The following is a 26,504-nucleotide window of genomic DNA, read 5'->3' as shown; positions in this document are numbered from 1 at the left end:
GGCCAATGTTACAGAGATGAGCACCGAGGCCACGCGCTGCTACAGCGTATGCCCCCAGCCTTACCTTTACCTTTTGCTAAATGCTCTTAGCTGAGTAAAAATATCATACTAACTGTACAAGTGCCAGATAATGGCAAGCATTGCATACTGCTTGACAGGGCAAAGAACAAAAGCTTCTAAGCATTACAACTGAAATAAACAATGGGAGACACTCAAAGCTTGTTAACTGAACATGACCCGATTTATAACAGGCAAAACCAACAATGGTGCGTTATATACAATGAAAACTGTCTAAAAATGTTGCAAGGCACATCAATATAAGAGCAAAGCATCATAAAACATGCTGAAATACATGATGGAGGACATTAAGAAGGTAACACGTACATGAGTTGTCTTAAATGGAATGCAATAACTTGGTGGTCCTGGGAGACAGCCAAGCCTGGAGGTGAAAATGGAATGTAGGACACGGTATGATCTCACAAGCTCTGACCTTGGTGTCAGGGTCATGAACATATTAAGCTCAGTAGGCACAACTAAGCAGCAGAGGTACATATGATAAAAGCAAATGAGACAAAATAAGGCAACTCATAGTGTAAGAAAATAGCAGGAAAGTTATGCTGCAGTATGTGACACACCAGTTAAATTACAGGGCAGAGAGTGATATGTATTTCATAGGCTACAACAGTAAACATGTAGCATTTTTTGCAGGAACCACACATTAAAGTTGGATGTAATAAAATATATGTTTTTAGCACACATTAAAGTTGGATGTAATAAAATCATTTGATATGAAACTCCTTGAACTGGCCAACCAAACAAACCACTCTCTGCTCCCCCTTCAAAAAAGCATTATTTTTCACAAGGCTTATGAGGCATTAGTCAAGAATATCAACTGCCATTACATTTTGTAAATCATACCTATGTGATTATGTATATCGTATAAAGCAGAAAAAAATTGCATGCCATAATACAAACAAGATTACTCCTGGAAGCCACATTAATGATGCCAGACACGTGATGATAGACACTTAGTGTAATGAAATTACATGCTGTATTTCACATTATGAAACCAAGCCAAGTGTCACTGCAGCACATATTAGGTAAGGAAGACCCCAAAAACTTGTTACCTGAACAAGATTAAACATAACAGGCAAAATCCACAATAAAGCATTGCATACTGTTGGGTAAGGAAGAGAACAAATGCTTCCAAGCATTACACCTGAAATAAACAATGGCAGATATTCAAAGCTTGTGAGCTGAACAAGATCTGATTTATAACAGGCAAAACCAACAATGGTGCATTACATGCGATATCTGGCAGGGGATTCCTTGCATTACAACTGGAAAGTGGCAGACACCTAAAGCTTGTTAACTGAACAAGATCTGATTTATAATAGGCAAAACCAACAATGGTGCATTACATGCGACATCTGGCAGGGGATTCCTTGCATTACAACTGGAAAGTGGCAGACACCTAAAGCTTGTTAACTGAACAAGATCTGATTTATAACAGGCAAAACCAACAATGGTGCATTACATGTGATATCTGGCAGGGAAGATAAATGATTCCTTGCATTACAACTGGAAAGTGGCAGACACCCAAAGCTTGTTAATTGAACAAGATCTGATTTATAACAGGCAAGACCAACAATGGTGCATTACTTGCAATATTTGGCAAAGTATATAGCAAAAATTTCTTGCCATAACAAAAGTAATACTAAATAATGGCAAATCCCACGAATTATCTAATCTTATGACAAAGCCTGTGCTCTTTGGTGCAGGGCTGTCAGAGTCTGTTTGCTCCAGCCAACATTTACTGAAATACCCCTGAGTCATAAGTGAAGTATTGAAACTGAAGGCAAGTGAAATACTGTGCTTAGAAATCTATTAGCATTTGGACTTTGATAGTATAAGGCCAGAGCAAACCTCCTCTCTTGTAACCCATATCTCCTACTAGGCTTAGATCTTGGCATCTTGCAGCATGTTGAACCTGACCTCAGAAAAAATCCATCCCTATTGGATCTAAAAAATTGCTGGCTCTGGGCAAAAACTGCCCAGGAGTTGTAACAGCCTGGGCTTTGAGCTGCCTTGCCTCCCGGTGCAGACGGCAGACTGTTGTGTGCAGCAATTTTCACTTTTCGTGTCTGAAAATACATGAAAAAATATTTAATCACAATTAATCACAATTCTAAATAATAAAATATGTGCATGTAATTGCATTATTTTCAGTGCTATAAGGACAGTGAATCTAAGCATTGACATTATGTCTGCACGCCAGCTTCGATGGAAGGCTTCACTTAGATTGCCTGACAAGAGTAATATTTTCAGGAGAGATGGGGGAGAGGATACAACTGGAGACTCTTGACAGATATAATGTCAAGATCTACAAGCACCCATTTACCATATATATCTTTGATGTTCAGTCCATACTAAAACATTTGTCAATGTGTTGCCACACTAAAAATCTAAAAATTCCCTGTTTCTGCAATGTTAATCATACCTAAGCCCTGCTAAACCATCCAAGTGAATCAAGAATGAGTTCTGGGCGGCAGCATGAGCCAATACTAAATGGCACCACTATAAAAAAAATTGCCTGCATCATGACGGGCCTGGGCCGACCGCCAGGCCCCTGAAGGAAACCTACCGGCGCTATAGGCAGGTGCGAAAAAAAAAAAAAAAAAAAAAAAGGGATCACGTCAGAAGAATGGACAAAGGTTTGTTAGTGGCACTTCAAGGTTATGCTACCTCTTCAAAGATTGGCCAGTCATGGTTTAAAGTGGAACAGGATAAACAAGAAACAGGCAGGTATCTGTGGACACTACTGTTACTATCATTTGCCAGCCTATGGCAAAATTTGAACCTATGCTTTCAAAAACATAAGACCCATATGCTGATCACTCGACTAATCGTAACGGTACTACAGCCATAGAAACATAATAAAGTTTAAATATATCATTCAAAATGTCAACCTTTTTACATACCTTTTTTTTAAAGATATGTAGCCTACTGGTGTAACAGTTAAATATTGAACTCAATTTGTATGCAGAGATGTGAAGTATGTTATTAAGCTGTAATGTTTCCAACACATTAGTTGTGATTAAAGCAACATGGAATAGTAACTAAAGAGGATAAATTATCACTGAGAACAAGAGGTTCCTTACTATATTGTGGTGAGCTTGATGGCCGAGTCGAGTTTCCTCCAACCCCATCAAGTTCACACCCTGTTGAGAGGCAATTTTTAATCAAAGTGAAAAATGGATGCAAATGGTCACTAAAACAAGTTATTATACTTGGTGTCACAAATTTGGGCAAAGAATTTAGGGAAGGACTCCCGGACTTGGCGTCACTGATGAGGTAAATGATCTTGTGCACTCATTGGGCTATAATACATATATACATTGTTATAATGTGTATTATTGTCTTGTTACTATATATTACCTACTGATAATGGAAATACATGTCAGGATTAATCATCAAATACAAGGAAAAAAGAATCATGTATGGAAATTGTGAACTTTTAAGTTCATGTAACAAACAAGGTTTATTATACACAAAAAGGTTGGATACTTCAGATTTAAAAGATTTTTGGATATAACATCACCCCCTTCCTCCATATTGGTTCTTTAAAGCAAGGGTTGACTACAGCTGATTATTATTTGCGGCAGGTTACACGACACTTTTTTTTAGTGCAAACCATTTGGAAATCAATGATCATTATAAGGAATACTTCTCATGAGTAGCTACTAAACTTGACAACCTAGAAGGATGCACCATCAGACTGTAAAGGATAGATATATTATAAGACATAGCTACATTGGTGGATCCAAAGGGGGGCCCAGGCGCCCCCAATGTTCCTGAGTGATACAGGAAAACTAGCTCAAAAGCGCGCTGCGGCTAAAACAATGCTTTGGCACAAGTCCAGGCCATTATACCCATTGATTTAGGTCACTCCACCAGTTTTTCAAGACCAGGACTGCCGAGAATGGCTAATCGGTAATGCTGATGCTCCTTCCACCCGCAAAAAGTCTGACGTCCTCCCAAAAACTCATTTCCTGGATCTGCACCCAAAGACATACCGTAAAATGGTTCAGTGATCATGGACAAAAAAAAATGTTAAGACAATCAATATCCAATCATTTCAGGATACATAAATCAGCATCCATATGAAGGAATTCTACAACTTAAAAGTGATGTTGAGCAGGGCATGTGTTAAGTGACTTCCACAGTCTATTTTGTGAAGTCATAATTAGATTAATAACACAACAATCAACAAACACTAGATGAAGTATTCATACCAAAATCAGTACATGGAGCTGGTGCACTGCAATGGAAAGCACATTCCTGCAGCTCACCAAGAGGGTTGAATGGGTGGCTAAATGCCTTCACCCTTGGCCTCTTTCTTGGCCTCTCCCCCTTCAGCTGCCACATTCTCTTGGATGATATCGGACGTGTTTGGATATGTTGGGATGTGGTTGTATTAGATGTGGAATAACATACGACAGTGGAACATGGAAGGAAAGAGTATGTCCACGCGGTAAAATACAGAGATGAGGATTGCACTGCATTAGTTGAGTGATTACAAGATGTAAATTGAAACTCTTTGGATACTGAGAGAGAGATGCAGATTTTTATGTTATATAGCACGTTACACCAATGAAGACTTAGGGCATACACATTCAGAAAGACCACAGTTTTGGCTGCTAGACGGAAAAGCACTAGATGTCAAAGTGCCAGGACATTGAAGGAAGTAATAATAAGAAAAGCAATAATAATTAATGAGTATAAATATATTTCTGATATTTTTGTTTATCTTAATACTAGTATTGGAATTTTCAAACACTAAGAATATAATAAATAAATATTGATAAATTAATTAAAATAAATACATTAATTGTACTAATACTACCACTAACAATATTAACAGCACTGCATCTAATAGACTGAGCAATAAACTGAGTCTGATACGTAACCATAATTAAACTGTCTCTGTCTGAGTGTTATGTGAAGCTTGCTCCATGCACCATGATAGGAATGGCATAGATGCATGCAGGTTACTGAGATACTTACAGTCACCAACCACTTGTAGATATGGCACCAAAATGTGTTGGAAGCATTGGCGGCCAACTTCCATTTATTTAATTATTATTTTCTTTAAACAAAGGAGACAGCTCAAGGGCAACAAAGCGTACTAGAAAAAAAAGCCCCACTACTCGCCACTCCCAAACAGACAAAAGTAGAGTCTTGATACACTCTTCTTGAAGGTCAAATTATAGGCAGGAGGAAATGCAGACAATGGAAGTCTGTTCCAGAGTTTATCAGTGTAAGGGATGAAAGAGTGGAGATGCTGGTTAACTTTTGCATAAGATGTTTGGCAAGATAGAACATGCAGTAATTGACTTAAATTAGAAAAATATAGATTTGGGAGGGAAATGGGCAGGCATTGGTTTAGTAATAGGGTGGTGGGGGAATGGAATAGATTCAGTAATCACATAGTGAGTGCAGGGACGATAGCTTGTTTTAAGAGTAGACTGGATAGCTACATGGACGAGGATGACAGGTGGTAATGGGGAGGAATTTGGAGCTGCTGTGTGTATGCCATTCGGCCTCTTGCCGCGGGAGGAGGGGAGGCATGCAGTTAGCAAGTTCAGAACAGCTGTCAGCGTGAAAATGATTAGAATTTCCACATTATCATCATTTATATATATCACTTACCCCGGCTGGCATCCTTCCGTAATAAATGTAGCTTCACACCAGGCTGTGTCCTCTTTATCACCACAAAGGGACATGATTTGAGGCTCCGGCTGGTAAACGTGGCGGCCGCGGCGGTGTTATGATTTTTGAACGAGGCAGCGTTGCAATCGGAGCAGAGAAAGATATTGCTGCGAATAGCGGTATAATAAACAGTATAAGTTAGACCGAGATAATTATATTCACCCACTCTTTCCCCCTTCAAACCAATGACTCAATGTAAATCATTACTGATGGAAGTCAGCGTGCGTGCTAAAACAATGAGTTTGGAAGAAAAACATGATCACATAGTTTTAAAGAACGGCAGTAGGGCTACAATTCCTTGGTTCATTCCAGTATGTATACAGAAAGGTTAAACACATAAAACACATCTAACCACACATGCAGAGAAAGTAATATAATTGCGGTATAATAATATAACAATGATAGCATTACTCGTGACATGCAGTCAGGCTATATCTACCTGGTATATATATATATATATATATATATATATATATATATATATATATATATATATATATATATATATATATATATATATATATATATATATATATATAGTTCCTACTGTTCATTTTAATATTTATCTACCTTTATTTTTTTTTATTTAAAATGGGAAATAACCAGACTGAAAAAAAAAAGTAGCAACATTTGCTGCTTGATCCCATGTAGCAACACTGCTGATGGGTACTGGGGGTTTGGGGTGGGTCTAAAGGGGGGGAGGCGCCTGGATGTAAACAAAGCTGCACCTGCGCCATCTGTTGCAACCGACATACACCAACACCCGCCCACGGTCTCCCATAGAGGCCCCCTCTCCTGTTCTATAGTCTCCTTGGACCGCCCTTACATTAGCAGACGACACCACGTACGTGGATCACAAGCTTGTATTTAGAACTGCCAGCCAATTGTAAGGCAGCTGCCTTCAACTACAGCTTCAGAACAACCTATTATCACTTCCCATTTTCTGCCTATTACCAAGGTACGTCTTTTAAGATAACAAGAGAGTAAAGTTGAAAAAATTGTGATAACAAGGGAGTCAAGTCGAATAAAAAAGTATTTTTTTTCCACGGGTCGGAACCAATAAATGCTTTTTCGTGTATTTCAATACCTCGAGTTTCGCGATCCTCGAGTTTAGCGCTATACCTTCGGAATGAAGCAAGCGCGAAACTCGAGAGGGTACTGTAGTATCGTTTTCGCCTATTGGACTTATTGCTGGCTAGTATCGGAATTGTGGATTTATATCGGGTATCGGTTATCGGTTATCGCCGATATTTGTGTCTCCAGTTAACGAATATCGGTTATCACCGATAAGGTTTTCCTATATCAGTTATCGGTTATCGGGAATAAGGTTTTCTGTTATCATGCCCAGCTATGTAAATAAGAGATGAAAATGTAGAATATATGTACAAGAACACATGAGATGGAACTGTGGAATGTGCACGGCTCACCTCATACTTTTCTTTGTTTACAAGCTTTGCCACACCCGCCGCCTCGCTGTTACAGGTAACTCGATTTACACGAGTTTGTTTTACGCATTTTTGAAATAACGCGGGGTCCAAAATCCAAATAAATGTTTAATTTACATGTTTTTTCCACTTATTCGCTATATTTTATGGAGTGGCTACCATATGTCTCACGCAACTGGACTCACACGGCGCCGCGGCCACACAGCTGAGCTCAGTTCTTCCCGCGCGCCACTTCAACAACAATACAGTACCCACGCTGCCACGCTACTCAACGATAGGGGTGGGCAGGTAACGGTACCAGTACCGGTACTAACGGTACCAGCTATACGGTACGGTACCGGTACCAATACTAGCCAGGCGCTCATGCTGTCCCTCATTTCTTTCTCAGACGAGTGAGGCTGAGACTGAGTGCCTGATTGGATATCTCGTAGATATGGATATTCTCTCTCTCTCTCTCTCTCTCTCTCTCTCTCTCTCTCTCTCTCTCTCTCTCTCTCTCTCTCTCTCTCCATTGAATGTATAACGCACACCTTTTTCACATAAAAAATGCCTGAAAGTTTAGCCCTGCGCGTTATACTCCGAATGTACAAATTTTTAATGATTTTTTTGTTTGGGGTGTTTTTAAGGGTCTGTGTTTCGTCTTATCCAATAACAACTGCAAACTTACCTTTATTATTGTTAATGATCCTTCATAGTCCATAGCTGTCTTATAATATGTTACCATAGAATACAGGGCGATCTAATAACTACTATACAAAAATTAAATCGGTGGAGGATCGCCCATGCCCTGCTGTTATCCCGCTTTCCTGTTGGGCGCCATTTGTATGATCTTGATGTCACAGCTGGCTTACGATTGTATGACTAAGGAGCAGTACAAGCTATACATGAAAGAATCATATTGGAAAAAATTTCCATGTGTTCATTGTTAATTATTAATATTAGTGAGAATAATGGGGTAAATATGATATCAAAAACTGTACATCATGAGTCTTGTACGAGGAGTTATTTCACGCCCGGCCGCCATTTGCATTGTTTACAAACCACACAACCACACCCACACAACAAACAGCTGCATGCCGCGTGTCACCAGAACCGCGTGAATTGTGTCTTGCCTAGTTGTCTGTCATAACCTACGAGTGACTGTGAGAATATGCTTATTATGATCTCAGAAGCTGTACATAATCAGTATGTATGAGGAGATATTTCTCGCAACACCAGCCGGCTGCCATTTGCATTGTTTGAAAACCACACAACCACACCCAAACAACAAACAGCTGCATGCCCCGTGTCACCAGAACCGTGTGAATTGTGTCTTGCCTAGTTGTCTGCCATAACCTATGAGTGATGGTGAGAATAATATGCTTATTATGATACCAGAAGCTGTGCATCATCAGTATGATTACGGGGAGGTATTTCTCACACCAGCCCAGCCGCCATTTTCATTGCTTTACTCAAGGACACTTGTCAATTCAAGCAGTAAAGATTACACCAAAAATATATAAATTTCGGGAAACTGTACATTGTCAATGTTCTTAAACCCGTACATATTTCTGAGCATTTTAAGAACTTTTTTTTTCAAAATTGTTGTCTTAAAGTTTGGGGTGCGCGTTATACTCCGCAAAATACAGTATTTATTTTTCGACAGAAACCTACCTCTTGTTTGATTTACATTGTTTTTGATTTACACTACCTCTTCAAGGACGCAATACTCGCGTAAATCGAGAGTTACCTGTAGTATCACACCACGCCAACACTCCAGTCAGAAAAAAATAATAAAAAAATAAAGAAACAAGCGATAAAAATATTGAATAAACCCCCAAACATATCGAAGGACACTGTGGAATGAGCATGGTGCACAGCATACTTTTCTTTTTACGAGTGGTGCTGCCTTACTTCGGTTACCACACCACATCGAGACTCCAGTCACTTAGACAAAACAAAACAGAAAAATACAGAAACAAGCAATGAAAAATGTAGAGTAAGCACAATAACTCGTGTAAGGGCACTGCGGAAAACACACGGCTCACCTCACACTTTCCTTTGTGTGCCTGCCCAGCCACTCTCAGTGCCTCACTGCTACAATCTCATCCGGCACCTTGTTGCCAGTCATTCCAAAATTTTGTACGGCATTGTGTCTTATATAGTATATGTGTATGAGTGTATGTGTGCCTTCTTGATGTCCTGTGGTGAGGGTGTGGCCGTGCGGCACTTGGCGAGGGTGGTATAGTCTGTTCGGAGCATGAAGTGTTGATTCAAGGTGTGGCAGATTCCAGAATTCCCATGAGTGCAGCGCTGCCAGTTCGACCGCCAATTATCAGATTTGCACTCTCTCCCGGCCTACCCACCCACAACCCACCTGCTTATCTCTCTCTCTCCCTCTCTCTCCCTCTCGACCCGGGGGAGGGACCTAGGGGTACACACCGACCACCACCACCACCAACAACAACACTACCACCACCACAACGTGGCATCATGGGAAAAAATCGCTGCCACATGTCATAGAATTTATACAAATCCTTGTTATAATCCTAAACATCGACACTCATTGTACTATGTAGCTTCCTTTACTATATACAGAATATATAAAATATCGCTGTCAAATAGCACATGGATGGGAAATAAGAGAGAGTCGCATGTACGAAGGCTGATTTGGCAGCATGGGTAGAAGTAAACGACGATACCAGCTCCACCCTGAACCGACTTCTTGCTCTGAACAGACTATAGTGGCACAAAAAAGACCAGTCAGTCAGTAACATTTTTTCCATCAGACGTATTCCTACTAGTACGTGAATTTCTTCTACGTGAGCTCATGTGTCGCCCATATACTCGCGTAGTTGGCGTGCCTGCAGTACTTGGCTGTCAGCAACTTACTTAAATTTACAGTAAACCCTCAGTTATCCGGGTGTAGCGTATCCGACCTCGCCCGTATCTGGGAGTTTTAAAAAATGTGATTGCGCACCACAACACGACAAGCGCCCCGCATGCCATTGTTTACATTCACCATGGCCCAGTTAATTGCTTTTGTGTGTGTGCCCTACCTTCTCCAGGCATTGCTTTGCCTATGTGTGGTGTTTGGGGCGCTTACCATGGCGCCGATATATATATATATATATATATATATATATATATATATATATATATATATATATATATATATATATATATATATATATATATATATATATATATATATATATATATATATATATATATATATATATATATATATATATATATATATATATATATATATATATATATATATATATATATATATATATATATATATATATATATATATATATATATATATATATATATATATATATATATATATATATATATATATATATATATATATATATATATATATATATATATATATATATATATATATATATATATATATATATATATATATATATATATATATATATATATATCTATATGTTAATAATTAATTAGGTGTTTTACCGTCAATCAGAACACTATTAATAACCCTGTATGGTGCTGACCTGTATGCAACTGACCAAAATTTTTCTTACGTTAAGTCACTAATTATTGTTTGCAAGAGACGCCACAATGCCCACACATTCATTGTGGATGGGGAAAGGCTTGCCTACACTGGCGTTAGTGCAGATAATGTAATATTGCAGAAAACAAGGTAAAACATTCTTGGGGTGGCGGGGCAAAGCGGGCAGTTTGATGTAACCCGTAACATTTTATCGTTTTTACGGCTATAATACATCCTTCCTGCCCTCGTTTCATATATCCACGTGTGCGCAGGTGTAAAGGGGTGATGTGGGCATACGGACGTGAGCTTAAGTAGCTCTGTTTGTGAGATAATAAGGATATATATACTCAGGGCGAGCGGGGCGGGGTGGCAGCGCCGCGGCTGAAATGCAGCCTAACCTGTAACATATTTTTTTTTTTTACGGCTGTAACATATCATCCCTGCACTCGTTTCATATATATATATACGCATGCGCTAGCGTGGAAGGCTGTCGTGGGCTTACGGGCGTGATCTTAAGTAGCATCGTTTGTGCTGATGATAATATTAAATGCGGTAGGCAAAAGTAGGGTTTTCAGGTCCGTAGACTTAACCTACACTATATCCGAGTTTTTCCCATATCCGGGTGCCTCCGTGGCTCTATTAACCCGGATACCAGAGGGTTTACTGTATATCTCTTGAGTCTTCTTTTTCTCACTCCCCGAGTTTGGTGCTGCACATCACATTTGATGCATCATTTTAATTCTTTTCTTTAATTTTTTGATTTTTTGACTGCCACCCTGAAAATCTGGATTGTTGAGATTTTTGGATTATGCATATTTAGATAATTGTATTTTAACTACATCAACTAATAGTTAGCAATGTCTTCTAAGGATTGTGGTTGAAGAGGTACCTGATATCCTGCCTCCTCTAGTGGAAGATCTTGAGGCTCCTGCTGCTTCAGAGTCCCAGGCCATGCCCCAGGCCACAGAGGAGCAGCCTTCACAGGTAGGCTCAATTCCATCAGGTGTACTTACTGAAGTCAATCTAAAGTATTATTAGTTTAGGAGTATTATGGCATTCTTCGGATTATTATTATCATCATTATTATTATTATTGATATTATTATTATTATTATTACCACCTCCAATAAGGGCACTTTGTAGTTCTTTGCTTGTATGCAGAATTATTGAAGATGGTTTTAACATTCCGTCATTCAGTTTTTTTGTATTGAATGTTTCCTTGAAAATGTAAGAGTCCTCTCCTCATGATACATCTATCCACCAAGTTTTATGTAAGTTCAGAAGGCTGTTGTGTGTAACTTTACAAGAGTTGGTGTCACGTAACCAGGAGTGCAATATTTTCCAGGGAGGGACTCACGGACCCGGCACCACTGCTTGTATGACTGTCTGTGCCCCTCACCGGCCTATTCCTTACTTGTTTTAGTGTGCAGCAAATTATGTTTGCATTTACATTGCTTCTTCTCTCTTGCTCTCTGCTACCTTTTAAATCAGCAGTGATAGTATATAAATGTAGTTATTCCTACAATTGCTCCTCCGTATGATCACTTATTACCTACAAATAATGGAAATATATTGCAGGATTAATAATAGTGGGTTGAAAGAGAAGAGAAGGTACTTGCCCTAAGCCATTATGACTACATAGCATCACTACACTCTGTAAGTCAGGACTAAAAAATTACCAAGAAATTTTACAATACATGAATTAATGAAGGATGTTGTGTAGACTCAAGACTTGCAAGACCCACAGGGATATATATACTCTGAGTGAATTAAAAGAAGTGGTTGAGGGAAGGTCTGTATGAGGTTTTAAGGAAAATCTGGATGAATATGGACAATATGGAGACTGGACCACATGATTAGCTCAGTCCTTGCATGGTGTTACTAGGCAAGAACACACACACACACACACACAAAAAAAATATATATATATATATATATGGAGAACCATACCGAGCCCGAGATGGATCTGTTTACGCCGCCATCACGTAAACAACATCTGGTAGCTGGAAGGCTGGGGGGATGGAGTGTACCTGGATTTCAAAAAGGCATTTGACAAAGTACTGTGCAGAAGACTAATTTGGAAAATTAAAAATAGGGGTGGAGTGATGTGATGGACTGATTAAGTGGCTGGAGGACTTCCTAACTACCAGGGAAATGAGGACAATAATTAGGGACAGGGTTTCCAACTGGTGCCCTGTGATGAGTGGGGTCCCACAAGGTTCGGTGCTGGCGCCAATAATGTTTGCTGTTTATATAAATGATATGGTGGATGGAGTGACCAGCTATGTGAGTTTGTTTGCAGATGATGCAAAGCTATTGAGACGAGTGAAGATGTGAAGGACTGTGAGGCATTGCAGAGGGACCTGGATAAAATATGGGAGTGGAGTGGTACATGGCAGATGGAGTTCAACCTTGGGAAATGTAAAAAAATAAGAGTTTGGTAGGAGCAGTAGAAGATGTGAATATGATTATAAGATGGGAAGTGAGATAATATGCAGAGGAGTGGAAGAAAAAGATTTGGGAGTGACTATCTCAGAGAACATGTCACCGGACAAACACATCAATAGGATGATGGGACAAACTATGAATTTGCTGAGGAACATGAGGACAGCATTTGTGCATTTGGATGAGGAGATGATGAAGAAAATAATAGGTACAATGATAAGGCCAAGGTTGGAGTATGCAGCAGTGGTCTGGTCTCCTCACAAAAAGAACATAAGAAAGATGGAAAGAGTGCAGAGAATGGCAACTAAGATGGTACCGGAACTTAGGGATCGGACGTATGAGGAGAGACTCAATAGCATGGGGCTCACAACCCTGGAGAGAAGAAGAGAAAGAGGAGACCTGATATCGGTGTACAGGGTGGCGAGCGGGGTGGAGAAGCTGGACAGAGAGGACCTGTGTGTGTGGAACGAGAGAGAAACGAGAGGACATACAAAGAAGTTGAGGGCAACCACATGCAGGCGAGATGTGAAAAAGTTTAGCTTCCCAAACAGAAGCATTGAGCTTTGGAATAGACTGGAGGAGGAGGTGGTTTGTGCAAGAAACATTCATGATTTTAAGGAAAAGTTGGATAAGAGGATATGGAGACGGGACAGCGCGAGCGTAGCTCTTTTCCCATATGTCATAACTAAGTAAAATACACACACACACACACACACACAAATAAACAATGCTGGGCACGTCACTTTCTTGGGGGCGTTGCACCATGCCCCCTGCACCACTTTTCAGGCCAAAAAAATTGCGTCACGACTTTTGCGTCACCGCGCCACTGCACCACTTTTAGTTAAGTGCAACACTTAAATAATTTAGTGCACCACCAAAAAAATAACTTATAAGTACTATAAAATAATTTAGAATTATTGTATAAGTCCCAAAATATATCAATTTTATTGAAAATACAGTTTTAACACTTTTGAAAAACAAAATTACTTAAGTACATGTCACAGTTTACTGAGTTTAGTAGTTTACTAACAGACGAAGTCCAAATATTCTCGCACTGTCTTTGTCTACTTTTAGTCTTTTCTCTTTTCTTTTACTCCATCTCCTGATTCTCCTCCTCCATGTCCTTCTTCATTTCCTTGAAACCCAATTTTTGGGGGGAGTGTCGCAAAAAGTGGCGCTAAAATTTAAACTTCCGCCACCGCGACACTTTTACAAATTTTGCGTCACTGCGTTACTGCACCACTATTTTGGTATTGCGTCGGTGGCAATAAGTGGCGGAAGTGCCCAGCATTGCAAATAAATACTAATTTACAAATTGTGGAATAAAACGGAAGAAGTAGATGATGAGGAGTTGCTCTTAAGAGAAGTATGAAGCACCAGCAACACATGAGAACACAGTAAAATTTTTAGAAAAGGAAGATGCTTGAGAGACATAAAAATATATAGCTTCCCGCAAAGAAACATAGAGGTTCGGAACAGACTAAGTGAGGAAGTAGTATCGGTGAAGAGTGTGCACAATTTCAAGGAAAAACTGGACAAGTACAGATATGCAGACGGGACCACATGAGCGTAAGCCCAGGCCCTGTAAAATTACAACTAGGTAAATACACACCCACACACACACACCCACACCCACACACACACACACACACAATTGGACACACTGTGTTCAGCCATCGAGGAGTAAACATCTGGGCCGCTCTGCTCCGAGCCGTTGGGAAGACGCAATCCTCGACCCGCGTCAGCTGTTGAGGAGCAAAAATACCTAGTGTAGTGTTGCAGAGGCCTGGGCTGTGCTAATGTTGGTTTGGTCGGTCTCAATTAGTGCAGTTGAGTGTGATGAGTGAGAAGGAGGAAGACCAGGGATGGATCACGCCATGAAGCAGAAGAAGAGCAAGAGAAGTTGACAACAACAGCGTGGAGGAAAGTGAGTACGAAGCTGGAGGTACTTCAGCGGAGTTTTCTGGTTTTGCGAGAAATAAGATGACATTATATAAGAGAGTGCTGCTGATGTAAAGAAAACTGGATAAATGGATCAACATGGTAAAGAGAAGGGATGAGGAAGAAGAGCAGAATAGAGAATTCCACAGCGACCTGAGAAATAGGATAAAATTACTAGAGGAAAATGAGAAGAAATTGGTTTAGGAAAATGAGGAGCTAAAGGAAAAAGTAGCAAAGTACGAAAGATCAATGAAGGAAGGTTTGGGAGTGGTAAGAAAGGAAAATGAAAACTTGAAGGAATTGGCAAACAGAGAAGAACAAAGAGTTAGAGAAGAGGTGAAGACCTGGAGAGTGGAGAATGAAAAAGCAAATGTAAGCCTAAGAGAAGTAATAGAACAGCAAAAGAAAGAGGATAAAGAAGACGTGGAGAAAGAGGTAGTCAAGGCCTTAAAGAAAAATGAAGAATTAGTGAGAGAAAAGAATATAACATATAAACCAAAAAGGGATAAAGAGGAACTGAAATCAGTCAGAGACCTGCTCAAGAACCGAAATGATGCAGAAAGGCAGAGTATCGAGGAGGAAGTAGATGAGATTTACAGAATGGGTCCATTTATTGAAGGGAAAACAAGACCAGTTAAGTTAAAACTAAAATCACAAAAGGCAGCTGAAGACATATTATATAGAACAACTAAACTAAATGAAACGGAAGGATGTAAGGATATATATATATATATATATATATATATATATATATATATATATATATATATATATATATATATATATATATATATATATATATATATATATATATATATATATATATATATATATATATATATATATATATATATATATATGAAGAAAAATAGAAATGAAGAAGAAAGGAAGAAATGGAATGAACTACTGGCAGAGACAAAAGTAAAAAATAATGCAAGATCTGAGGAAGAAAAGAAAACATTTTTTTGGAGAATTTCTGGGGATCGAATCAAAAAATGGTTCATAAGGGAGAAGAGAAAGGGGAGCGAAAACTAGATAAGACAGATACAGAGAGGGGAATAAGAATAATGTACACAAATGTAGATGGGTTGATCTCTAGTAAAATAGAGCTGCAGGATTATCTAAAAGAGAGGGATCTCATGATAGTTTGCCTAACTGAAACTAAACTAAAAGAAAACATCCAAATTGAGTTAGATGGAAGATACAATGTATGGAGGAAGGATAGAATGGGCAAAGGCGGAGGAGGAGTGGTGATAATGATAAAGAAAGAGTTATTAGTAAAATCAGTAGAATATGGAGAAGGAAAAGCAGAAATAGTGAGTGTAAGCTTGGAAAACAAGAATAGAGAAAGGATGACGATTGCAGTAACATATGTATCACCAAAAACTGCATCATGGAGTAAAGAAGATTATGAAAACATGATTGATGACACCATACAGAGTTTGAGGAGATTACTTAAGGCAAACAAAGGAGTAATACTAGTTGGCGATTTCAATTGCAAAAATTTGACTGGGAGAGGTTTGAGAGCAATGGTAGTGATGTGGCATGGGGGAATAGATTCTTAAAATTAATGATGGAAAATTTGATGTTACAAAGGGTGAAGGAAAGCACTAGATATAGAAGAGACGACGAACCGGCAAGACTGGATTTGGTGTTGACAAGAGAAATTCACGTTAAGGATGAATTGAGGTATGATTGCCCCCTGGGAAAAAGTGATCACGTGCTCATAGAGATGGAAATGAAGGAGGGAAGAAGGGAACAAGACGAGACTTATAGAAGCGATAGATTAAACTATAGGAAAGCAGGGGTGGAAAACCTCAAGAAGTTTTTTGGTGAAATGGATTGGAAAGAGTTAATGAGTACAAGCGAAGTTCAAGGAAAGTATGATATTTTCATGAAGGCGTACAACACAGGTGTTATGAAGTTTGTACCAAAATACAGACCGAGGGAGAGGGCTAAAAAGGACTGGTTTAATGCAAGATGTGCAAAGGCAAAAGAAAAAAGACAAAGTGTGGTCAAGATTGAAAAGAAACAAAAATCAAAGAAATGAAGAAGACTTTAAGGCAGCAAGAAATGAGTACGTGAAAGTGAGAAGGGAAGAAGAGAAACGATACGAAAAGGATATTGTGGAAAAGTGTAAAGAACAACCTAAACTATTTTATAGATTTATAAATGGAAAAATTAAATCAAGAGAAACAATTGAAAGACTGACTGAAGAGAATGTAGAGATCGAGGATCCCAAAGGCATGGCGGAATTATTTAACAAAAAATTCCAGCAAGTGTTTACCAAAGAATCATTATTTAATGAACCACAAGAAAACAACTTAGATGTATACGTATATGGAAGAGCTCAAAATAGATAAAGAGGAGATAAAAAACTATTGGGGAATTGGAAGAAGGGAAGGCCGCGGGACCGGAGGGAGTTTCAGGTTTTATACTTAAAGAGTGCAGAAATGAATTAGTCGGCCCGATATATGACATCATTAGGTGCTCAATAAAAACTGGCACAGTGCCTCGGAAGTGGAAGAGGGCAAAAGTGGTACCTATATACAAAAGTAGAAAAAAGGAAGAACCCCTAAATTACAGACCAGTGTCTCTGACCAGCGTAGTATGTAAAATATGTGAGAAATTAATAAAAGAACAATGGATGAGATTTCTAGAAGAACATAATCTAATCACAAACAATCAATGTGGGTTTAAGAAAGGCCGCTCATGTGTGACAAACTTGCTGAGCTTTTACTCAAGAGTGACGGACAAATTACAGGAAAGAGATGGATGGGTGGATTGGATTTACCTAGACTTAATGAAGGCATTTGACAAAGTTCCACATTCAAGACTGCTGTGGAAACTAGAAAATAAAGGTGGATTGAGAGGGAAAATGAAGCGCTGGATGGAAAGCTGCTTAAGAGGAAGAGAGATGAGAACCGTGGTTAAGGACACTAGATCGGAATGGAGAATGGTGGAAAGTGGAGTTCCCCAGGGGTCGGTTTTAGCACTAGTACTTTTCCTAGTCTATATTAATGATATGCCAGAGGGAATGAGCCTGTTCGCAGATGATGCTAAACTGCAGACATATAAGAAACAGTGAAGACTGCAAGGAGCTGCAAGAAGACCTAAACAAGATTTGGAAATGGAGTCAGAAATGGGAGATGAAATTCAACGTGAAGAAATGTCATGTTATGGAAATGGGAAAAAGTGTAGAAAGACCAAAATGGACATATAAAATGGGAGATGGTGAAATATTAAGGAAAGTAAATGAAGAGAGAGACCTGGGAGTAATAATGCAAGATTATATGCAACCAGAAAGTCATATAAATCGGATCTTCGGTGATACATATAACATGGTGAGAAATATAGGTACAGGAAATCCCCTATATACGAAAGGGTTAGGGACTGAAAAAACCTTTCGTTTATCGATTTTTCGTATATCGAAGCCATTTCCCCCATAGGATTGTTAATAAATAGGGGGGTTAGGGACCAGCGCCAGCAAAAAAAAAAAAAAAAAAAAGTTAAATATAACTATGCTTAAAAGCAATTTACTACTCACAATACAATGAAACGCAAGGCTCATAAATAATTAAAAACAATTACCATTTCCTGTTCCTTTACTGTTATAGAAATGCATTACATATGTTAGGACAATCCCCTCTAACTCGTCACTACAACTCATCACTTCACATTGCCAATGTTTACTTCCCAAGCTGTGAAAGGCCAGTTTCGACTCTCGTGCCCGAAACACGTGCCAAACAGTACACCACCGCACCACTCCAAGCCCCCCCCCAACCCCTCCATCACCCTCACGTTTCCTCACGCTGGCTGGGATGTGTTTCGGATTCGAGTCGAAGCAAGGGGTTCACAAACTGGCAACGCTAAGTGATGAGCGTTGAAGTGGAGGGGATTGGACATGGACACTTGCTGCCTAATCACTGCGAGTGTGCGTGAGGCTGTTGACGGCGCGCGGCGACCGATATAGACATCGGGTACGAAACAGTGGGCGCGGAAACTGTCGTACTTTTCGTATATGCGAAGCATGTCTTTCGTGAACCGAAAATTGTCCTATATTTTTCACTTTCGTATATCCGAATTTTCGTACATCGAGCTTTCGTATATCGGGGATTTCCTGTATAGCATTCCACTACATGGACAAAGAAATGATGAAAAAATAAATTACTACAATGGTCAGACCTAAACTAGAATACGCGAAAACAGTGTGGTCTCCACATATGAAGAAACACATAAAAAAACTAGAAAGAATAGAGAGGATGGCAACAAAAATGGAGAGACTAAAGGAAATGGACTTACCAACACTAGAACAAAGAAGAGAAAGAGGAGACCTAATACAAATATATAGGCTATTGAGTAAAATGGAAGAAGTAGATAACGAGAAATTGCTACTAAGAGAAGAACTTTCCAGCAGGAATACTAGAGGACATAGTAAAAAGTTGAGGAAGGGAAGATGCTCAAGAGACATAAAGAAATATAGCTTCCCACAAAGAAATACAGTACCCTCTCGAGTTTTGCGCTATCCGAGTTTCGCAATCCTCGAGTTTAGCGCTTAGTCCTAAATTCTTACCATCACAACTTTTGCGCATTACCGCCACGAGTTTCGCGCTCCTTTGACATGTACGGGTTGTGTCTACCTACCGTCGGCGTCATGCGTGCTGCCTTAAAAGGCAGTGTCCGACCATTGGGGCTATGGGCAACCGCAGTTGCCCGTATGCCCAACCGGGAGCGAGTTGATGGTTGTTCGTGTGAATGGAAAACGGTTGTGGGTACGAGTGTGGGTATGTGGGTACCTCACGGTTGCATGTAAACAAACAGACAACGGCAGTGGCTGAGGAGTGAGGAGCAGTGGAAGATGGCCCACCAAGAGACTCGTAAAATGGACTGGCAGAGCTGCTTTGCTTACTACTTGATTAACAAGATAAGAGAACACCCCATTCTGGGGAGCCACAGTCCAAAAAACTTTTTTCTCGAGTCTAGAAAATTGTAGATCTCCCGGTGTTGTTTTTCTCTTCTTCTTCTTCTGTTGACCTGTAATGCATGGCAGCGACGGTGAAAAGTAACAGTGGAAAATAGCAAAAGGGCATAGAAAACCAAAATCAGGGAAAGAAAAGAACAGAAAAACACCTAAGTTCAGGGTGAAGTGTATAAGTGCGCACTGTGAAGTAAATAAGGGCCGCTTTCACAGTCACTGTTTGTTTTGATCGTTACCAATGGCGGCGATCGACGCTATAGTTTTCCGCGTGAAATTGGCCTGTGGGGTAGTGGCGGCTGCAGAGAAAGCGACAGGTGTTGAGAGTGTGTGGTAAGGTGCGGGGCGAGGCTAACCCCGCAGCCGCCACGAGGTGCCGTTGTAAAGGCAATACCTCCGACACCATCACATCACATCACTACCCATCGGTCAGTTTCACGTGGAAATACTAGAGCGGCGATCGCCGTGACTGATAACGATCAAAACAAACAAAATGACTGTGAAAGCGGCCATAAGTGCATGTTGTGAAGTATAAAAGTATGGAGAAGGAGGACCTAAGAAGCGATACAAAACATTACAGGTCAAAAGAAGAAGGTCCACTATACTGGCTGGTGTTGCGAGAAATATCTTCCCGCTGCTGTCCACCACGCATGCACGCTGTGGGAATACACAGCATTAAAAGTGTTAATTTGCCTGGATTTGTTCATTTTTGTCCGCTTGTGGTCTTTGTGAGCGGTGAGGGAAATATGGAAGCAGTGAGCAAGTTGAACCTCTCTGCGAGCTATTTTGCGATTGCGGCGTCAGTTTACGTTCAATAGGCATTGAAAAGTCAATCATGATGTTAGTGATTTGATGACATATAACAGAAAGATTTAGAAGATTATACCATAACACACAGAAAACTACCAGAAGCTATAGGTTTGTCCAACTGTACCACAGGTGACCGCGAGCAACCACCCTTACATTAGCAGACGACACCACGTGGATCACAAGCGTGTATTCAGAACTGCCAGCCAATTGTAAGGCAGCCGCCTTCAACTGTGGCTTCAGAACGACCTGTTCTCACTTCCCATTTTCTGCCTTTTACCAAGGTACGTCTTTTGAGATAACAAGGGAGTAAAGTCGAAAAAATTGTGATAACAAGGGAGTCAAGTCGTAAAAAAAAAGCATTTTTTTTCAACGGGCCGGAACCAATAAGTGCTTTTTCATGTATTTCAATACCTCGAGTTTCGCGATCCTCGAGTTTAGCGCCATACCTTCGGAATGAAGCAAGCGCGAAACTCGAGAGGGTACTGTATAGAGGTTTGGAACAGACTAAGAGAAGAAATAGTATCGCCGAAGAGTGTGCAGAGCTTCAAGGAAAAGTTGGATAATTATAGATACGGAGACGGGACCACACGAGTGTAAGCCCAGGCCATGTAAAATTACAACTAGGTAAATACACACACACGCACACACACACACACACACAAAATAAATAAAAAATATACCATCATTAGAGGAGAGATGAGAAAGATGAGACTTGATACCACCATGTAACTTGATAAGTAGTATGGAAGAGGTAGAGAAATAAGACCTAATTGTGCAGTCAAAAAGAGTGCCTGTATATTCATGGTAGTATTCATGTGTTTTAAATTAGATTTTTTATTATAAAAGCTGATGCTTTTTCATATGATTCACTACTTTAAATAATTACTGTTTTTCAGATTGAACTTGCTCCTCTGGAGGGAAGGAAAGAGCCACATATGCAGTTCAGAAGAGTAAGGCATGGAAGACCAGTCATTGACTTATCAAAATATTTATCTAATGATTTCATCAAGATACAGATACAATCACATCTTGACACATTACGGAACAGGGTGAGTGGCTTCCATTATAAGACAGATGGTGACTTCGATGATGCTTTTAAGGGGAGGATTTGCCAACCTATTTAAAAAAAGCATAGTTGAAAAATATTGAAAATAAGTTAAATGCTCTGGCATGACCATCTATGCATGAGCTATCACATGGCAGATTTATTTATTTTATTTTTTTCCACGAATGTAAATATCCCACTGAGCCTGAGTTTAAATGTCTATTAAGTGGGCGTGGCGAGGCATTTCTAGTGCTGGTGGCAAGAATAATTTTGTTACATCTGACAGGCGGCCGCGACGATGGGCTGTCTCACGGAGACTGTAGTAATACAAGCTGCCAAGGCTCGCCCCCCGTTCCTGTTATGAGCATAGTATCCACCATTCCTGTTTTCTTTCTCTACCTCGACATAGGCAGGTTATGTAATGAGCAGCTTCTGTGTCGCTACATAGAGGCTCTTCGAAGAGTTACGTCCAAAGGCGGGGTTCCTGTAGTGTGTGGGGTTCTGCCAAGGTGGCGGGTTGGTGGCATTTGGTTGTCCAAGGCTATTGCATTAAACTGCAGGTTGGCAGATTATTGCAAAGCCAATGGATGGACATTTGTCGACGCCTGGGACAGTTTCTTTGGCAAGAACCACCTATACCAGAGGGACGGGGTTCACCTTTCACAGGAGGGGGTACAGATCTTGTCTGATGCCCTTGAACGTGGATTGGGGGCCCTGCAGGGTTTTTTAGGGTAGGTAAGAAGGGGCCTAAGATGGCAATACCAAGTGGGAGCACTAAATGTAGTAATAATAATAACAGCTGCAGGGTAAAGCAAGGGGTAGGTCTAAATGTGTACTACACAAACAGTAGAAGTATTAGGAATAAGATAGATTTATTGAGGGGAAAGGCGTGCGTAGAGAAATTTGATATGATAGCGATCACAGAGTCATGGGTAAACACTGCAGACAGACACTTTCTCCCAGAATTAGAAATTGAAGGGTATAAGTTATTCCACCAAGATCGAATAGGCAGGAAGGGGGGTGGGGTCGCACTCTTCGTCAGGGGCAATCTTAAGTGTGTCATTAACAACTCAATCAAGGAAGATGGCAATACAGAATCCCTCTGGGTAGAAACAATAGGTAGGAAGGAGAAGCTTGTCATAGGAGTACTTTACAGACCGCCCAACCTTACCAGGGACAGTAGTCAACCCCTTTTACAAGAAATTAGTAGGGCGTCAAGATATAGAAATGTGTGTGTAATTGGTGATTTCAATTATAGGAACATAGAGTGGGATACTTTATCCGGAGACCAAGAGGCACAGGATTTGTTAGATGTGATACAGGATAGTTTCCTTAAGCAGTTAATTAGAACACCAATGAGGGAAGAAAATATTTTGGATTTGTTGTTAACTAATAGAGAGGACATAATTAGCAACATTGAGGTTGGAGATTCATTAGGTAACAGTGATCATAAGGAAATTAGATTTAATATTGAATGGGAGGATAGAGTCAGCAGTAACAACACATTAATACCTGACTTCAGGAAGGCGGACTACGAGGGGTTAAAAAAGCAGCTACAAAGACTTAGGGGAGTAAGATCAGAAGTAGGTCAGGACCCATAGCAGGGAGGGGCATTAATCTCTGGTGAGGTCACTAGTCAGGTCAGTAGCTTGGAGGGTGAGTACAATAGTCTGGTCAGGGAGATTAAACTAGGGCAGAAACAGTTTATACCTCACAGGGAAGTCAGGTCAACAGGTAATTACCTGTGACGGATGACAGACAGGCTAAAAACTGAATTAGGAAGGAAAAGAGGACTATATGTTAGAATCAAAAGGGGGGAAACTCACCTAAGGGATAGTTACAACGATTTAGCTAGAACAGCAAAGAAAAATACACGTATGGCAAAACGTAATTATGAGATTAGAATTGCCAGGGAAGCAAAGACCAATCCAAAGGGCTTCTTTCAGCTTTACAAGACCAAGGTTAGGGATAAGATAGGGCCGCTTAAGTCGGGAGAATCACTGCTTGATAGAGATGAGGAAATGAGCGAGGCGTTAAATAGATATTTCTTAACTGTATTTACCAAAGAAGGATTAGATGATATACCTCAGGGAGAACAGATCTACAAGGGAGAAGAGGTAGAAGGATTAACCGACATCAACATAAGTAGGGAGCTCGTGATTAGACAGATAGATAGACTTAAAGTCACTAAGGCGCCAGGGCCAGATGAACTTTTCCCCAGGGTAATAAAGGAATGTGAAACTGAAATCAGTGGGCAGTTAACAGAAGTATTTAGGAAGTCACTAGACACAGGGGTGGTGCCTGTTTCATGGAGGCAGGCACACGTTATTCCAATATTTAAGAAGGGAGACAAATCTTCTATGGAGAACTATAGGCCAATTAGTTTGACGTCAGTTATAGGTAAAATGATTGAGTCAATAATAGATGATAGTATTAGGGACCATATTAACAGACATAATTTAATTCACGACTCACAGCATGGGTTTATTAAAGGAAAGTCATGCCTCACTAATCTTTTATCCTTTTACAGTAGAGTACACGAGGCAGCTGACAATGATGAGAGCTATGATGTAGTTTATCTTGATTTTAGTAAGGCCTTCGATAAGGTACCTCACCAGAGACTGTTAAGTAAAGTCAGGGCTCATGGAATAAGAGAGAAGGCATTTGATTGGATTAAGGCGTGGATTATCGACAGGAAACAGGGTTACCATTAACGGTAAAAAATCTGAATGGGTTAATGTTACCAGTGGGGTTCCTCAAGGCTCAGTTTTATGCCCGCTTTTATTAATTATCTACATCAATGACATTGACAGTGGGATAACTAGTGACATAGATAAATTTGCAGATGACACCAAAATAGGACGCACTGTTAGGACAGGGGAGGATGCTTGAGCACTGCAGGAGGATCTCACCAAACTGTCAGCTTGGTCAGAGAAATGGCAGATGAATTTTAACCACCAAGTGTAGCGTACTTAGTGTTGGAACACGCAACCCATTACACGGGTATAGTTTAGACTCCACAGCGATAGGCAGATCAGAGTGTGAAAGGGATTTGGGGGTGTTAGTGAACTCTGACCTAAAACTAAGGAAGCAATGTATTAGTGCAAGGAATAGGGCTAACAGGGTATTAGGCTTTATTAACAGGACGGTAACTAACAGGAGTGCAGAGGTCATCCTCAGACTATCTAGCATTAGTTAGGCCACACTTAGATTATGCTGTCCAGTTTTGGTGCCTACACTACAGAATGGACATCAACTTGCTCAAATCAGTTCAGAGGAGGATGACCAAGATGATTCAGGGGCTGAGGAACCTCCCATATCAGGATAGGCTGAAGCATCTAAACTTACATTCACTAGAAAGACAAAGAGTGTGGTGAGATCTGATAGAAGTATTCAAATGGGTCAAGGGTTACAACAAAGGCAATATAAGTTAAGTACTGAGAATTAGCCAGCAGGATAGAACTCGTAGTAATGGATTTAAATTAGAAAAGTATAGATTTAGGAGAGATATAGGCAAGCATTGGTTTAGTAATAGGTTGGTGGGGGAATGGAATAGACTCAGCAATCACATAGTGCAGGGACGATAGCTTGTTTTAAGAGTAGACTGGATAGCTACGTGGACGAGGACGACAGGTGGCAGTGAGGTGTGGGTGCAGTAAGGAGACAGGGTACTGGAGCGTACGCCCGTACCGAAGGTAAACGAGGATCAAGCCTCTACCTGTAATCCCTGAAACTACACCTCACCCATCGTGAGTAGTGGGGCTGATTCTGGAGCTGCCCTGTGTAGGCCACCCGGCCTCTTGCAGTTTCCCTATGTTCTTATGTTCTTATGTTCTTTGCAGCACCATTCCTATTAATCATCTTTCTGGGGGATATTGTTAAAGCACAAAGAAGTCACTCTGTAATGCTGAAAACACACTGTAGTGCTGAAAACATGACAAGAACTCACGGATGCTATTTCTACAATTTTACAATGTGGACTGAGACTAGAGCTGTCATCTGGTGGTCAAGAATTACCCTAGACCAAGCAAGAATTAATCCCAAGTCTTGTGAAATTCTTGCATTTCTTGTTCTGGCGTGTCAGATTTTAAAGAATTCCCCCCAATTCTTGGCAAGAATCAGCGTCCTGCACAAGCCGTGGCGGGGCTGGGTACGGCCACTGTCTTGCTGGCTGCACCTCCATAGGCCTATGGCGATGACCATTTCCTGAGCTTCCTATGGGTAACCCTGCCAGGTGGGGGTGCATATAGAGTTCACAAGGTTACTGTTGTATTACTGTTGTGCCACAGACCATTTTAAAACATCACTGTATGATAAGTAGGAACTTTCTGGTATGAAAACATCATCGTCATCATTAGATACAAGAAAGTGAACAGTGCCATTTGTCATATTTTGTAGAGAAAAGTACGTTTTAAGGAACTCCGTCACATGCAATGACGTTAACCCTTTCAATACAGTGACGCAAACGTCGGCGTCACAGTATGAAAAGGGTTAACCTTTTCATTGCTAAACGCTCGCAGCGAGCATTAGGCGTATTTGCTGGTGGTGCTAAACGCTC

General features: G+C 40.3%; 1 protein-coding gene across 2 annotated transcripts in view; it reads left to right on the top strand.

Annotated features, from left to right (window-relative positions):
* The window catches only part of LOC127009846 (uncharacterized), a 148,249-nt gene extending 126,209 nt beyond the window's left edge, over positions 1 to 22,040 (top strand). For both annotated transcript variants that reach the window (XM_050883213.1, XM_050883214.1), the window contains 2 exons: positions 11,601 to 11,715; positions 21,798 to 22,040. In XM_050883213.1, coding sequence (XP_050739170.1) covers positions 11,601 to 11,715; positions 21,798 to 22,025 — 343 coding nt within the window. In that variant the 3' untranslated portion in view covers positions 22,026 to 22,040. The remainder of the gene's footprint in view (positions 1 to 11,600; positions 11,716 to 21,797) is intronic.
* Positions 22,041 to 26,504: the final 4,464 nt, after the last annotated feature.

Source organism: Eriocheir sinensis, chromosome 42 (assembly GCF_024679095.1).
Source record: "Eriocheir sinensis breed Jianghai 21 chromosome 42, ASM2467909v1, whole genome shotgun sequence".
Lineage (NCBI taxonomy): Eukaryota > Metazoa > Arthropoda > Malacostraca > Decapoda > Varunidae > Eriocheir > Eriocheir sinensis.
This window is presented reverse-complemented; position numbering and strand designations above follow the sequence as displayed.